Source organism: Gasterosteus aculeatus, chromosome 6 (assembly GCF_964276395.1).
Source record: "Gasterosteus aculeatus chromosome 6, fGasAcu3.hap1.1, whole genome shotgun sequence".
Taxonomy (NCBI): domain Eukaryota; kingdom Metazoa; phylum Chordata; class Actinopteri; order Perciformes; family Gasterosteidae; genus Gasterosteus; species Gasterosteus aculeatus.
This window is the reverse complement of record NC_135693.1, coordinates 6361810-6378490: the sequence shown is the minus strand read 5'-3', so window position 1 is coordinate 6378490 and position 16681 is coordinate 6361810. Positions and strand designations below refer to the sequence as shown.

Genomic DNA, 16681 nt, shown 5'->3' with positions numbered 1-16681 from the left:
CAGCGTCTGCAGCGCCGCGGGATGGAAGAGTGCTTCTGTGAGCTTCCTCAAAGGTCCATGTTCTGGGGTTTTTTTTGGAACTAAATGTCATTGTTTTCAAACTCCAAAAGGATTTGTCAGAAGCCGGAACATGGGTCCGATCACAGGATTAAAGACGGGACTGTGGAGCAAAGCGGGTGTGGTTTTGGGACCAGTACGGTGATCAGTTGGGGTCGCTTACAGCACCTCCGTGGGGACGGGGGGGGGTTCCCAGTGCCGTGGACATGATGGCACCAGCGAGTGGAGCAGCGTGGGCGGGAAGCGCTTACTCTGATTTCACTTGTCCTGACAGCTCCAACCCCTTCATCTTCCCCTCCTCCCCCGCTCAATGGGACATCTGACCCCCCCAGACCCTCCCAGGCCCCCGTCCCTCCCAGCTGCAAAGGCTCAGGAAGGATTTACTGAACAGCGAAGGTCTCTTCCCTCTCTTAATTTAATTCAGCGACTGAGGATGCGACGCAGTGAGGCTGCGTATCCTCGATGGTTGATGACGATCCCGTATCCTGCTATTGGAGTTTGTACTCCGCGCACATTGTGCCTTACAAAATCCTCAGGAACAATCGGTATTGGCTTCACGTCATTCCTTTCCTCGAGGATTGATGGATTTGTTTTATTTGTTTGCGTGGAAACAACAGTCTGAATGTAGGAAATCAAAAGCTACATAATACTGAATTATACATTCTGATAAGCTGTCTGGCACATGGAGGGAAGTGAACTCACCATGAGAATTAGTGATACTGGAGCCTCAGAGGTCTGTGTGCTATACCTCTGGACAACCGTCACACTCTTCTTCTGGATCAGAAGGTTTTACATTCGCTCCAGGCCCAGTTTTAATTCAAGTGGTCTATCGCAGTTTGGTACCACAAACAGTCCACACACTTCACCATAAGCGTGTACTGTGTGGGACATTAGCAGAGCACTGGATGTACGTCAATCAAACACTGATTTACAAAAGAAGTTTACTTTTTGATCTTGGAAATGGTATCGACAAGATGATGGTTTGTGCACGAGAAAGGACTTGTTGTGGTTCTTCACACACAAAGCACTTTCTAAAAACCCGGTTGTCGGACGCAACCAATGTTCTTACTTCAGTTTAAGAAAAAAAGTAAAGGAAGCTAAGAATGGTACAACTGTTATAAAGTTTCCACAAGTGGCACAAGGTTAAGTTTTCCCCTCACACGAGCCCTGCCCTGCTCGGATGTACAAAAGGAGCGCCAGCGGACGGAGTGTGTGCCAGTGGAGGCCAATTGCGCGCACACACACACACACACACATCCTCACTTGAACCCATTCAACCAACCAATTGGCTCAGATGTTGTCGTTTATAGAGAAGATTGTCTTACATAAACACACAATACCTACAGAGGACTAACCTCCTGCAAGCGCACACACACATACACACGCAGCGTGAAAGACAATCCCCTTGAGAAACTGAGCATTTTGCGCCAAAAGCTTGCGGAGGGGGAAATCGCGTTAAGCGACGTGTGAAACCGGCATGAAAAGCAGATAAATTCAATACAGCTAAAATTTCCTATTATCTCCCTTAATGTTGATGGGGGAGGGAGGGAGGCAGAGTGTAAAGGCTCGACATCAGAGGCTGGGCTGTCCCAAATAGAGACAGGGAGAGACAGGGTGAGGGAGAGAGGGAGAGAGGGAGAGAGGGAGAGAGAGAGAGAGAGACACAGGGAGAGAGGGAGAGAGAGAGAGAGAGAGGCAGGGAGAGAGGGAGAGAGGGTGAGGGAGAGAGAGAGAGACAGGGTGAGGGAGAGAGGGAGAGAGAGAGAGAGACAGGGAGAGAGGGTGAGGGAGAGAGAGAGAGACAGGGTGAGGGAGAGAGGGAGAGACAGGGTGAGGGAGAGAGAGAGAGAGAGAGAGAGACAGGGTGAGGGAGAGAGGGAGAGAGGGAGAGAGAGAGAGAGAGAGAGAGAGAGAGAGAGACGGCTTCTCTGGTGACGAAAGGAATTTGTCACTTAACCCCTAAACTCTTAAATCCACTGTATTACGGGACAATCAGCCGCCAGGTTTCACTCAGACCCATTTTACGCCTCCTCTCTAAAGAGGACCAACCGCCTGGGCTCTCCCGGCCCTCCCGGCCCTTTTTGGGTGTGTGTGTTGTCCTACTGTATGTGGGGTCTGCGTAGCCCCCTGTCCTGGCCGGTGTCTCTCGGAGCCCTTCTGAAGGCCCCGGTGTTATCTGGGTGTCGGGTGTGGCGAGGACGGTCAAGGTGGGAGAAGAACCCTCGCAAACAGCTGGAGCTGTTAAGCGAAGCCACACGTTATGTTTTCCCTTCCGTTTGAAGCGCGAGTCCTCCTCCTCCTCCTCCTCCTCCTCCTCCTCCGCTCGTGGAAACCCAGCGAGCGCGGGCCGTTAGCGTGGAAGCATTACGGCTACAGAGGGCTGTTTGTGTGGTGGAAAACATCATTTATTTAGTCTTTAAATGTCAAGAACCACATGAGCGTAATGTTCACACATGTGGCCGATCGTTCCTACGTCCATCCGTAGGCACGTGGACTGGAAGCGGAGCGCGCACATCGGTACAAGGCAAAGGTTAGCAGGCCGCTCGCCCTGTGAGTTAGAGGTTGTTTTCTCAGAAGGCCTTCAAAGCACAGAGGGGAGACACTCACACACACACACGTTGGCTTCATTTAAACTCAAGTACCAACAGTCGGATAGAAGCTGGGTATCAGGCAGCGGTGGAACAATTCTCCTCATGCAGGTGCTTTGTGACCTGCTTGTCATTTTGGAATTTTTATTTCATAATCCCGCCAGACTCTCACACTTTTTCCTGCAATTGAATTATGAAAAGTGAACGGACTTATTTAGAATGATTTTTTTTCAGTTTTTAGTCGGGGGTAACAAATTATTTTGGGATTTCGGGGAAATGCTACTACGGGTAATGGTTTTTCCTGTCATGCGGCGATGCTCCGCGGGTTGGGTCTGCTTCGTCATGCTCATCCACTCTCGTAGGAAACCCAGTTAGAAAACTACCGGACGCTCCTCAACATGTTTATTTCTAAAACATCGGGTGATTGAGGTCCGTCAGAAGTGAGTTGTTATTTTGGGAAATGAAAATGGCCACTTTTCCATCGTTCACGGCTCACGTAACCATCCAGTGATATTTACAATCATTTGTGGAAGTGAGTAATACTAATGCCATTGATAAATATACCACCAAGAAAAAAATATATAATATAATTACGCTTAGTATCTGTCAGATATGACAACTGAGCTAATTGACTGGATTGACCGCTAACATGTCACCTAATTTGATGGAAAAGAGCCAACTAGCAGCTACTGAGAACTCACATGCCCTCCCGTGACCGTGTGCAAATCCACACACACACACACACACACACACACACACACACACACACACACATCATCTCTGCTGTCAAACACAAAGGCTCCCGTGGTTTATAACCTGCACGGAGCAGCAAAGCACTTCTGCAAAGAAGCCGTACAGACCAAATCCCCGAGATGTTTGCTCCTCTGGTCGTACGTGTCTGTGTTCCACACCTTGTATGTGACCTCGTACACGGTTACCAGCCTGACGCCACCTCAGATCCCAGACCTCAAAGCTGACCTTAAGACCAAAGGTGAAACAAGTCCAACCACCACTCAGCCTAATGACACGGCAACAGAAGTCGGCTAAGGGAGGGAAAAACTCAAAGGTCCCACACAGCAGCAGCAGCAACAACAACAAAAAATGGCCTTTTAAACATCTCAAACGTTAAACGCCGTTCACAGAAACGGCCTAAACGCGCTTTGCTCTGCCCTCAGATGTCACAGGTGCGTCCGTGTGTCCCGCCGTGGCCCTGGACGCGGGGGTGGGGCTCCTGTGTCGCCTCCTGGAGCTGTGGGGACGGACGGCGGAGGGCGTCCTCGCGTTGACGGAGTGGCTGCTGGGCGACAAAGAAGCCGGCGAGTACCTGGCGGCGGCGGCGGACGAAGCCCCCGGTCTGGTGAGAAGCCGAGTTTCATTCACGCATCCTCCTTAACGACCTCGACTGACGTTGCCACGCTGCAGCGCAAGAGTGCCGACAAGCAGGCGTACCCGACGGAGGTCTCGCGCGAAGCCAACCTGATGACGGACGACCACGGAGGCCGCCGCGGATTCCTCCTCCTCAGCCGCCGCGGTGGAACAAATGGGACGAGTGTGAAATCCCCACTTCTCGGCGCTCGGCCTGTGATTCAGGGCTTTCGGTCTGGCTCGGTGTCTGTGGGGGGATTACAGGGACAGATGGCACTTTTATTTTATTTCCCTCGCCCTTGTTTTATTCCGCTCACAACGGCGCAGTAGTCACAACAGCCGAGTGCTCTGAGCCACCGAGGCCTCTGCTGTGCAGCCACAGGTTGAGCAGACGGCCGTATGAAGGCGCTGTGAGCGATGTAAGAATAAATGGTGGCCGATTGCCTAAATATCTCCGGCTGAAAAGAGCGTGTCGCTGTATTCTGGTGGATGTATTTACACAACCTGCGGGTCAGAGGATTATGTGGCGTGTGCCGTCCCAATGCGCTGAGTTTCCATTACATATGTGAATTGCATAAGAAAAGCTGCATGGAAAAAAAAGTAAGTTTGTACGTTTTGGAAACGCTGTGCACATTAATTCTGATGTAGGGACCATTTAACCCACAGCACTGATCAGCTGTTCCACATATTCACATTAGTTAAACTTGCAAACGGTTGTCTTTTCCTGCAGACAACACAAAATATGGCCGCCACTGTCTGACAAGACAAATCAACCCTCATTCAAATGGTCGTGCCACTTTGTTTATTGGCCGATTACAGCTACACGTAGCATGCAGCGCCAAATGGAGGACTTTTTCTTAGCTCATCATTCTGGTTCACTGTCAACTTTCTCATCAACTCGGGTTTCAAGCAGCAGAAGAAAAGTGTTTTCAGAAAAGGAAGAGTTAGACCCACGCAGCGCACCCTTTACCTCTAAAGAGAAATACCCCTCCAGAATGATTGTGTTTACAGATTGGCCTGTTGCTACAGCGGCAGAAATCACCCCTCATTAATACTGATTTCAATAAACATTAACCAGTAACCAGACTCCCTTTTCGCTTGTGTCCAGGACGAAGAGGACTTCCTGTTCGAGAAGGGTGACCTGAACCTGTGGGCCGAGCCGGTCCAGTGGGCGAAGCTGCTTCACGGACACGTCTGCTCCCTCATCCGGGCCCCGGGGGCCGCGTGGCCGGACCAGGGCCCGCGCATCCATCCGCTGTTGACCCGGGCCCGAGCCCAGGCCCTGAGCTCCCAGCGGGGCCTGGACTCCCTGCCTGCCCTGCCGCAGTTCTCCTCCGCCATGGAGCACGCCCGGCTGGTGCTGCGGCTCCAGAGGGCCACGCTGGCTGTGGACGTGCTGGACAGGCTGAGGTAGAGGACGGGGCCGCGGTTGTGCTCGTCGCGGTTCCTTGAGACCAGACCGAGGGAATGAAGGACACGGGACTCTGTTCGCGTCTCTCACTTTGTCTTACTTGTGTTCACTGATTGCCAGATGTGTTTTTAATTTCTACGATGTCTTTTTTTAATTAAACATGACAACACTCTCCGTTCCAAAGTTTCTGAATGGAAGAAAACTCCAAAAAAGTATGCTGTATGTCAACAATACTTTGTGCGTGCCGAGGCCGTGACGATAACCCAGCGGGGGGGAAAGTGTCAGACCACAAATGCCTCCGAGCGCCGTCTGCATCGAGCATGCAAACAAGCGCCGCGCTTCCTCCGCCTCCAACGGAGGTTTCAAGGATTAAAGGGTCTGGGACGAAGCGACGGCCGAAGCTTCGAGCGTCGACTTCAATGGCGCGATTGTGCGGCCGCGCTGGCTTTACAGCGCTGGCGCGGGATCGTGGAGGCAAGTGTTTTCCTCTCTCGACACGTCCCCAAAGTCGCGCTCCAGCGTTCGCTCTGACTTCGACTGTATGTTTATACAAGGTGTTATTTTTCCGCTGTTCAATTTACTGCAGGATTCTTCCCGTTGGACTGCGTTTTTATGCTTCCCTCTACTTTTCCTGGTTATGTAATTAGGAGGACGGCACAATGGACTACTGTCCTGTGTGTGTATGCGTGTGTGTTTGTACACATGAATTTGTGTGTTGCCCTCTCACACAGCCGGACCCTTCTCCTTCCCTGGTAGCCATGTTCCCTGTTACAGTAAAACTGACGTAATGTTTTGGAACATCTTAACGCCCCCCCATAGATGAACGCTTTAACGGAACAGAGCCGTGATGGAGGAGAGCGGTTACTGCGGACGAGGACATGTTGAAGGGATTTTCTCAGCAGCCTCGGCGTGTCTGTTCTTCCCATTAAACTATTTATCACAACTGGCCAAGCAAATAGTCCTGGGGCAGCCCTCAAGACTAATTTTAGGGTTGGTAGTAGTAGATTCCAAGCTCTTATGTCACTTGTTTTTCGCATGTGTCCCCCCCGGCATCACAAACCGTACAGCACTTGAAGAAATATTGAATCATGTCATGGAGAGAAAAATTGTTTATTTAAAAAAAAAGAATGTAGAACTATTCTTTGACTTGAAAAGCTTCATGGTTACTAGTGTCGCAGAACCTGGAAATTTCTGCAGATCCGTGTCGCACAGCGTTTTTACACCCCGCTGTCGGCTCGCTGATGTAAGTCTCGTCCTTCTGCTGCCAGCGCTGCAATCTTTCCACTGTGGGATTTATTCTTCTCAACTTGACAACTCCCAGAGTGCAGCGTAGTAGTTTGACATTTCCATGTGAACATTCTGCCACCCTGCGAACGTTACGTCAGGCCAACTGCAGCGCGTTCTTTGATTAACAAAGAGGAGGGTGACACAAAACACCCACTATGTCTGGGGGCTTCTGCTGTGGCAAAAACAAACGACATAAAAAAAGTCACTTTCTCTACAATCACCGCTAAAGGGGATCCAAATGGGCCTTTAGGCCTGAGCCAGCTGCGGCCAGCAGGGGGAGCCAGAGTCCGTTTGGGCACGCAGTTCCCCTCTTGGCCTCGCGGGGGCAGCGTTGCTCCGCTGCGACACATTTACAAACCGCATTCTTGCAGTCGGGCCTGAGATTGGGGGGGAAAAACAAGTCATGGAGAAACTTCAAGAGTGGCTCAAAAAGAAGATTGTAACCGAAGCGTATCCGCTTTGCGCTCAGCGCGTTAGCTCGTTCTTTTCCAATCGATTTCTGAATCGAGACAAAATCCTATCGATGTTTAGTTTGAATGAGTAGCATAAAAAGGTCACGCGCTGCCGACGGCCATGGACATGTCTCCTCTGCCATGTGTAGTGGACCAGGAATAGGCCGCTGTTGCCCTGTGGAAGTCCACTACGCAACGCGCTCGCTGCTATAAATTGGTGCTTGCACTCTGCCTGGACTCCTCTCCCCTCATACTTGTGGTCTCACCCCATCACAGGGAGGGAGAGGCACAGTTTCCTTCCATTACAAATGCATGTGTCAGCTTCCTAGTGTGGTGGTCCAGAGGTGGAGAAGGGTGGCCTGGCACTGGTCGGTTTTTTCTTTTTTTTCGGGGGGGTCGGAGAAGTTGCCTTTGAGCAAGGCACAACGTGTGACCCAGGGGAGGATGTGCGTACGGTTAATTTGTTCCTGTAGAGCAGCGCGCATGCGCAGTAGACCCCCACCATGTGTTTCTGCATTCTTTCTCAGCGAGTCGGCCGAAGAAGAAGTAGTAACAAAAAAATAAAAGATAAACTTCCACAAAATTGGTTGTGTGATTAAAAGTGTGTGTGTGTGTGCGGGAAGGGAGAGGGGGGGGGGGGGGGGGTGCTGGGGTTGGATTTCAAGGCGTGGTGAAGGAGAATAGGCGGCCAACCGGTGAGAGGAGCTTTTCTCCGGGAGGGGGGGAAGAGGCGGCTCCTCGCAAAACTTCGCACCGACTTCAGCTCGCCCCTCCCCGGCCGCCGCCAGGCATTTATACCCACGCAAAAAGGCTGCAGCGCACAGTGAAGCACTCTGGCTCCGCGCTTCTCGAGGGGAGGACATAAAGCCACCTCCGACCCCACAGCACCAAACCAACCCCCCTGCTGGTTGTTGGTTTTTTTTGTGTGTTTCTTCTTATCCTCCTCCAAACTTCTGCGGACTTAAAAACTGCACACGAACTTTTTAACGGCAACTTTTTCCCTCAACCAAAACCAGTCGTGGCACAAACTACCGCTTCCGCACGCCGCGTTCAGGGACCCCGCTCGGTCCTCCATGAAAGAGGGAGTGCGGCAGCACGCTTGGGGAAACGAGATGTCTGCGACCGTCTTGTCCGCGTTCTACGACATGGACTTGCTCTACAAGGTAAAGCTCGGGCGCGTTACCGGGGGGCGCGGGCGCGCGCGCTGCATCAACGCCGCAAAGTTGTTCGACTGCATCAACTTGTTGCGGCGTCATGTGGTGGAAACATTGTGTCAATTTGCTGCCAGCCGTGCACTGCTAACTTGTGTCTTTCTCTCCCGTACAGCAAGATAAAAGCATGAACATGAACGCCCTCCACATCAACAGCATGCTGGACAAGAAAGCCGTCGGGGCCCCGGTCACGTCTCCGGGCTCCGGCCCTTTCTCTCCGGGATTTTTCCGCAGAAACTCAACCAGCAACTTGGAGGCGCTGAACAACGGCAACAAGTACTCGATGGGCTCCTACGGCAGCCTGAAGGAGAACACGCCGAACGGCGGCGGCAGCAGCAGCAGCAGCGCCGCCACGGCCCTCATGAACAAGGAGAACAAGTTCCGCGACCGCGCGTACAGCGACAACGGGGACCGGGGCGTGCTGCAGCAGAAGCCCGGCTCTCAGATCAACTCCACCCGCTACAAGACCGAGCTGTGCCGGCCCTTCGAGGAGAACGGCTCGTGCAAGTACGGGGAGAAGTGCCAGTTCGCTCACGGCTACCACGAGCTGCGGAGCTTGTCCCGCCACCCGAAGTACAAAACCGAGCCGTGCCGCACCTTCCACACCATCGGCTTCTGCCCGTACGGCCCCCGGTGTCACTTTATCCACAACGCCGACGAGCGGCGGCCCGCGCCGGCCACCAACGCCAACATGCAGCTGGGCGAGTCCCGCTCGGTCCGCGACCTGTGCAGCTACGGCCAGCGGGACTCGCTGCCGCCGCAGCTCGGCTACACCCAGAGGGACAGACCAAAGCTTCACCACAGCCTCAGCTTCTCCGGCTTCTCCACCCACCACGGGCTCGAGTCTCCCCTGCTCGACAGCCCCATGTCCCGGACCCCGCCGCCGGCCACCGCCTCCTCCTCCTGCACCTCCACCTCGAGCTTCTACGAGGACGTGCTCTCTCCCAACTCCCTGTCCTGCATCAACAGTGCCTTCGCCTTCCCCGGGCAGGACCTAAAAGCCCTGCTGGCCCCGCTGGCCGTGCACACCCCGAGCGGGTACGCCAACAACCACTCCGCCGGCGCCTACTACGGGAACGCGCAGGGCAGCGCGTGCCCGCCCTCCCCGCCGACGTACAACATGAGCCACTTGCAGGCGCTGCGCCGCCTCAGCGAGTCGCCGGTGTTCGAGCCTCCTCCCAGCCCGCCCGACTCGCTCTCCGACCGGGAGAGCTACGCGAGCGGGTCCCTCAGCTCTTCCGGGAGCCTCAGCGGCTCCGAGTCCCCGAGTCTGGACGCTGGAAGGCGGTTGCCAATCTTCAGCAGGCTGTCGATTTCAGATGACTAATCGTTATACATATATTTTTTTTCTTTGTGTTTTTCTTGCATATGGATTTATGGACTGGTCTGGCAGGGTTGGTCTGTGAGTGACGTAGGCTGTCCTCCAAGCAGAGGACTCCGGTTAAGCAACCGCCCTGCCGAAGTGCCTTTGAGTAAGACATTGAATCCCTAACCTGACCTCCCTGGAGGGGGGGCAAGAGTAGAGAACTGCGCCCGCAGGGATCAGTACAGCATCAGACATTTAAGTGTCCTTGGCCTGGCATTAGTTTAGCTTTTGTTTTTTTCCTTCTTCATGTATGTAATATAGCTGTATTAAAACGTAGATAGCAAACAGAAGGCATTCCATCAGTGCCTTGCCCGAGGGCTTCATGGCAGCCCCCCCCCCCCCCCTCTCCCCTGTTTTTGCTCTATCAGGCAGGCCCCACTGTTTTCCTGGGATTAGATGTGTGGGTTAACATGACTTGACAAGAAGAAGAGACTGTTGGCGGTTTTCAGATTTCCTCCCTTCCTGCCAAGAATATGCCTTGACTCAAAGTAACATGTGTTTTTTTTCCTTCTTTTTATCAAAGTGTTTCTTCTTTTCTGAAAGCTTCAACTTCCATTCCAGATATGTCCTTTCCCAGCGCCACCCAGTGGTTTGGTTGGTTGGTCTAGTTCGTTGCTTGGATAAAAAGCACTCTTGAGTTGGGTTTGTTTGGGGAAATCACTGCTGATGGTTGAATACATATATATATTTTTTTAGCTGTTTTGAGTGATATACATAGCTGTGCATAACTGGCTATGGACTATTTAACTTATTTATTATCTTGTGAAAACGTATAGGCTACATTGGTAATTTGTGTCCATACTGTATTTATCAAGTATGATGAAGCAATAGATCTATATTCTTTTATGTTTAAATTATGGTCGCCATTATTAATCTGCATAAAGTGGAGTGTATGTTCTTTTCACAGTAATATATATTGTTATATATTTTGTTTTTCTCTTTTTTTGTAACTTCACTTGGTTATTTTTTATTGTAAATGAGTTAAAAAAAATCTTAATTTAAGAACGTCTGTGATATTTATTTCATTAATTTTGTTTCCCTGTTTACGTTTTATTAAAAAGTTTGCGTGATTGCCGTTTGCTCCCAAGGTTGTGTGTCAGTGCTGTAGATGACTTTTTTGTTTTTTTGGAGGATCCTTATTTAGACGTTTCCGTAGAATGTATAAACAATGTGGTTGTACAGACCGTCCAAACCTTACTTATTTTTGTCGATCTAGATCATACTTCAGTGACAGAACCCAAGTCAATAAATTAACCAAAAAGTATTTCAATTTTTTTCCGTTTTCTGTTCGCATGAGGTCACACTGTGATTCCAGCCACGTGCTAAAGAATGTAGCAATCCCTCGTGCCCCAGTATTATTGTGTAGTGCCTATATGGGGTCACCATCTTGACATGCCTTAAAATTAACCAAATAAAGTATTTTTCCTAAATGGCATCTTCTATACACCGGTTGAACTGAATGTAGTGTTGGACTCAAACTTTTTATAAAGGTTGTTACCACTCAGACCCTGACAAAAACAACCGTAATCTCTCTAAATCCCCATTCCTCTTATTTGATTTCCTTTTGGCTCTTATGTTCTTTCTTCTATTGAAATCTAGTTGAGTCTGGAGTTTGCTGGAGAGGAAAGTGGATGAGCAAGGTTGGTTTTGTACATAGTAGGTACAGGGGGAAAGCGCACTATGTACTTTTGACTACTTTATCAGAAGTAAAGCTTTTTGAATGTAACAACGGATAAAGACAAGTTGTAATTTCTTTTTGTAATTTTATTTTTCGGGGAGTCAGTTCACTACAAATCAAGTGTGATACTGTTAACTTTGTGCTGTACATTTATTTTGTAGTTCTCCCAATAAAAATCATTTTCAAAATAACAGACTGTCCGGCTGTGATTTCCTGCACCGTGGAAGGTGCAACAGGTGCCAGGCCTGAAAACACACACCGCTGTGGTCTAGTTGCTCAGTAAACCCATCACACACCACAGCTCCTCTCCAGTGGAGCAAACGGCGCGAAAGTGTCCGTGAGGCCTCGTCTGTCAAACCAAAGAAGAACGCAACCGGAGGTCGACACAGACACACATCCACGCTCCACCAAAACCTCAGCCCCAAATCCCCCATGGAGTATGACATCATCTGTGATGTTCTGCTCTGGACGGAGGCCGATGGCCGATGCGTCGGCAACGTCTGAAGGAAGGGACGTCCGGAATAAGGCCTCCTTCTTTAGCGTTCAGGGTCTTGATGCATCAGCCAGCTTTGGGACGAGTTGCCCGCTCCCCGGACGGGTTCATCGAAGCGGCTTCCTGCGGATATCGTGCGGCTGCCATGTGAATGTGTGACCTGCTAAAAAATGACAAACATGGATTCTAAAGAATAAATAAACGAAATCCAAACAAACATGAAAATTCAGTAGCAGGGGCGTGTGGGGAAATGTCTGAAACAAAGTAAACTAAACAGCAGTTGTGTCGGCCAACCAAGAGGACAGTAGACGTTATAACTGGAAACACAGCAGGCTCATCGGTGGACCCCTCACGGGACGGGGACAAGGGGGTGACAACGTCAGGGTTTTAGGGTCGCCGGGGCACAAAATCCCTCCCCCATGTGAAGGAGGCCATTCGCCGGCGGTGATAACACAGTATGACGTGAACAAAATGCCATAGCGCACTACAAAACGTGTTACACAAAAGCCATAGAGTAGTGTGCCCCGAAGCAGCCATCAGGCAGTGCACCTTCCCAGGCAACTAGGCAGCAAATACTCGCAAAATATAATTACACAGACTGGTTTGAACGGTGCCTTATTTCACTTTCCGTACCGAGCTTTCTTCAGCTCCACGATGCTAAAATGTAACGGCGAGGAAGCAGCCGTGGGGCAACGAGTCAAAAGGGAAGTTGCGTACTGGAACCCAGAAGCACAGCGAAGAGACAGAGAACAGGCACAGTTCCATTTACTACGTCCAAGCAGGGTGAGAAAACAACAGCAAGGGGGAGGCAGAGAAGCCATGGGGTCCAGCTCAAGTGGGGCGGACCGTGAGGTGAGTGGGACCCCAGGTGAGACCCCAGGTGGGGGAACCAGTGATCAATTATCTTCCATCCATCTTTCAGTCCATGTCTTTATAAAGCAGGTTCATGGAAACAAGAATGTAATCATACTGATTTTAAAAGGAACCATCCATCCATCCATCCATTGTCAAACCGCTTATCCTGCACACAGGGTCGCGGGGGGGCTGGAGTCCATCCCAGCCAACTTCGGGCGATAGACAGGGTACATCCTGGATTGGTCGCCAGCCAATCGCAGGGCAAAAGGAACCATATATTGTTTAAAACATAAATGTCCCCATTTGATGCACCGTTCTAGTTTTTAGCTTGAATCCATTATTTTACCTGCTCCTTGCCCTCAATTAGAACCAACCAAGAACTCTGTTTACAGTGTTAAATATCTCTAAAGACCTAATGGGCCCAAAACCCCGTGGAGAAGCTGTGTGAAGAAACAGAAGATACAAAATCCATGAATTAACTTAAAACTGGGCCTATTTGGTCCATGAGCCCGGGAGGTGAAGACATGAGGGGCGCGTCGCATTGGCTCACAGCTGGACCGATGTGTCATTGGCCGGGCGGAATCCATCCCATCTGCACGGTCCTCCGCGCGGCTTCGCTCATTCATCTTCCACGGCCGGACCTTCAGAGGGCCGTCGTGGCGACTGATCTCGCCGCGCACTCTGATGTCAGACGGGCCGCGTGAATGCATCCTTGTGCGAAACTCGACACCAGACATCGATCCACAACTGATTAACTCCGCAGCTGTAAATGTGTTTCTGCTATCAGTCCCCTGAGCAGTTAAAACGGCACCTGCGGCGGGACGACGCACGGTGCCGACGGGCGATACGCTCGGCCGCGTCCGGACCAACTCCAGAGCCCGCGGCCGCTGTTTTCCTGTTGTTCTGGTGGGCCGCGTTTTTTTCCACGGCCCATTCTGAGGGGAACTGTTTTCTTCAGGCTGTTCTGCAGAGTTGACAGCGGTGGAAAAGCCTTTAAGAAAATAAAGAGCGCAGGAGTCATGCGGTGCCAGAGAGTTCACGCCAAGATAAGGCCGGATGATAACGGCCCTCGGCAAATATTTACTGTGTCCTCAGGGTTTCATAATGAAGTGTTTATCAGAGCGGAGCCAAAGGGCCGCACAATGCGCCGGGACCGGCCAAGTAGGATCTACGATCCTGTGACTCAGTGTGTGTGTGTGTCTGGGAAACATGAGTGCGAGTGGCTCAGTGTGTCAATCAACAAGCCCACATATGATGTTTGATTGTGTCACGGTTCATATATGTTATGTCTGTAAAAGATACGTCTATGACACTTTTCTTACATAAGGATGTGTGCATAGTGGTGTTTGTGTATGTGTGTGTGTGTGTGTGTTAGCACAGGGGTCTCACTGGTTAATGGATCTGCAGCGCCTACAATGAAAGGAAACACTCTCTGACTTGTGATTAGGGCAGGAAAAGTCCCGCTTCCTGGCCGCCACCCATTTCCACCTCTCCTCCGTCCTGCTGTTTTTCCCTCCTCCTTCAGTTTCCCTTCTTCTCTGTAGTGGCGGCTTTCGAGACGTTACTATTTGTGTTCCTCTGTTCGCGCTGGGGAGGCCCGGCTCGTCCTGGTATTGTTTTGACACGCTAAGCTTGGACCCCGGGGTCAAGTAGTAACAGCTCGTGCCTTTTTAGACGTTGCTTCCATCCCCCGCGGGTGCCAAACGGGTGGCGTTCAGCCAAACGGGGCGCGCAGAGCGGGAGTTGTTCATCATTTTTGTCCTTCCAATTTGATTCAATCCTTCCTCAGGTTTGGTGGTGGTTCATTTAGTAATGCCGTTGATGATATTCGAGGTGTAAGTGAAATCATCTTATTATAATGAGGGCTCATAGCTGATAGTGAAAGTAAACCATTTCCTTATTTTAGTCGGGGAGGCCCCCCTTCAGGCCCCTCCTGTCTCCAGTGGCCTGACTCAGCGGTTACATAAATCACTGGAGAACCCTTCAAAGTCCCCTCTGTGTGCTTATCTGAGATAGTAAAACCTTTCTGTGACGCCATTATAGCTTCACAGTTAAACAATGTGAGTGTTTCTGTGTGTGTCTGTAGAAACTGTCAGACATTCAATTAAAAAGGATTTTCTGATGTTAACGTGGCGTAGCGTACGGGACGACTGTTGTTACATTGGTGATGTCTAAGCGTTCGGCTTCCAGAGGCCCGGAACATTCTTCTGCTCAGCCCGCGTTCCACTTTACTGGTTCTGTGTCATTGACTGACTCTCATTAACCTGGTTTTCCGGCTGCTCGCAGCACCGACCGGCGGACAGACAGAGCCAGTCAGAGACTGGCTGGGGAAAGTATCGTTGTGCAGCCAAAGAGATGCTTCATTACTTCAGGAGTTTGTGACCGAAACACAATAAAACGTTTGAGAATATTGGACGTATATTGACAACCAGACACGAGGTTTCAAATGAAAGCCCGTCTGTCTTGTTACAGCCCGAAATGGCATTCCCCAAACCGAAGTCAGGGCAACCACATTGTCTTGTGATACACATCTACACACATCTACCTGCTAGATTGGAGCGACAACCAACAGACCCCCCCCCCCCCACCCCCCGCAACCATTTACCTCAGCATGACCACAGACAGAAGGTCAGAGTTTACACGCGCTCTCATTGTGAGGAGCTGAAAACACAATGTTTGCTTTATATTCCAGATGTGGCATCCGGCCCAATGCTTGGCTGAGGTCGACCCCCCCCCCCCAGGTACGCCGCACAAGGATGCTGAATAAGGAAATGCTGTTTGCACAGTAGATGTGAAGTCCGGTGATGGTCAGAAACGGGGGGGGCTTGTAGAGTTGGGAGATGTGCGGGCTGGAGGGAGATGTGCGAGTCTCACGCCCGCCGGCGCTGCTCGGTCTGCCGTGTTCCTCTCTCTCCTCGACGTCTGCCGAGCTGTAAATATTTACATAGCATCTTGTGAGAGGCGTGTGTGTTTACCGCCGATGCTTGTTGCTCTTCTGTGTGTGTGTGTGTGTGCGCGCGCGCGAGAGCAACGCAGACAAGATGCTTCCCTTGTTCCTTGCGCAGTGTAAACCTGTGTGTGTGTGTGTGTGTGTGTGTGTGTGTGTGTGTGTGTCCCATGATGTACTTCCCTCTGGCTCTCACAGTTTACTAACATCGGCCCTCTGGCGCTTGTTGGGCCCTCGGCTCCATCTCTGTGCACGAGGCAGCAGCGCTGACATCACATTTTTTGCGCGTGGAAAATTCTCATTAAACGTGTTTTCTTTACTCCTTTTTCCAATGTTAATAATAAACAGGGTGCAAGTACCTTTGAGGCCATTTTTAGGCGAGCAGATCTGTATAAAAGGTTGTTTCCAGATTTCATGCAAAGCAGCCTGCGTACATTTCACTCTAGTGCACACACACACGCACACACACACACACACATACGCGCGCTAACCTGTCCTCAGTGGTTAGAACATTCAGGGCTGACCTTTAATCTGCAATCAAGGCCACGATAAACAAACAAACAATCCGAGATAGGACCTTGTTAAGAAAACCTCCCAAATCGATGCATGAAAAAAGCTGATGATGACAAATTAGGGTTTAGAAACCAACCACGAAAAGGTGACCAGTGAAGAGGAAACAAAACTATCGTTTCCCTTAATTCACTCATTAGTGGCGAGATACATTTCATACGTGACCAAACAAGCCTGTTACAGCAACAACTCTGCATGCACTGAACCAGGCAAGGCAGAGTTCTCTTGTTCCAGAATTTGACCTTTCATGTGCAAAAGAGGAAGAACGTGCCACTTCCCTCTTCACAAGTTGCATATTCTCCCTCTATGTGCTAACTCATGGTGTGTCAGCAGCACGAGAGCCCTAAAATCAGTACCGCAGCTAAAGTTAGCCACTGTATGCCGATGACCGTAGCAGACCA

At 50.7% G+C, this 16681-nt stretch overlaps 2 protein-coding genes across 3 annotated transcripts in view; both read left to right on the top strand.

Annotated features, from left to right (window-relative positions):
- Window positions 1-5593, top strand: part of thada (THADA armadillo repeat containing) — a 58415-nt gene extending 52822 nt beyond the window's left edge. For both annotated transcript variants that reach the window (XM_078103924.1, XM_078103925.1), the window contains exons 37-38: window positions 3821-4002; window positions 5119-5593. In XM_078103924.1, coding sequence (XP_077960050.1) covers window positions 3821-4002; window positions 5119-5424 — 488 coding nt within the window. In that variant the 3' untranslated portion in view covers window positions 5425-5593. The remainder of the gene's footprint in view (window positions 1-3820; window positions 4003-5118) is intronic.
- A 2133-nt stretch (window positions 5594-7726) lies between these two features.
- Window positions 7727-11606, top strand: zfp36l2 (zinc finger protein 36, C3H type-like 2). The gene is made up of 2 exons (XM_040179111.2): window positions 7727-8323; window positions 8487-11606. The coding sequence occupies exons 1-2, from the start codon at window positions 8234-8236 to the stop codon at window positions 9696-9698; spliced, it is 1302 nt and encodes a 433-aa protein (XP_040035045.2). The 5' UTR covers window positions 7727-8233; the 3' UTR covers window positions 9699-11606.
- Window positions 11607-16681: the final 5075 nt, after the last annotated feature.

Coding starts and splice junctions, on each gene's coding strand:
- zfp36l2 (XM_040179111.2), top strand. CDS start 8,234: ATGAAAGAGGGAGTGCGGCAGCACGCTTGGGGAAACGAGATGTCTGCG. Junction 8,324..8,486: donor ACATGGACTTGCTCTACAAG/GTAAAGCTCGGG, acceptor TCTCCCGTACAG/CAAGATAAAAGCATGAACAT.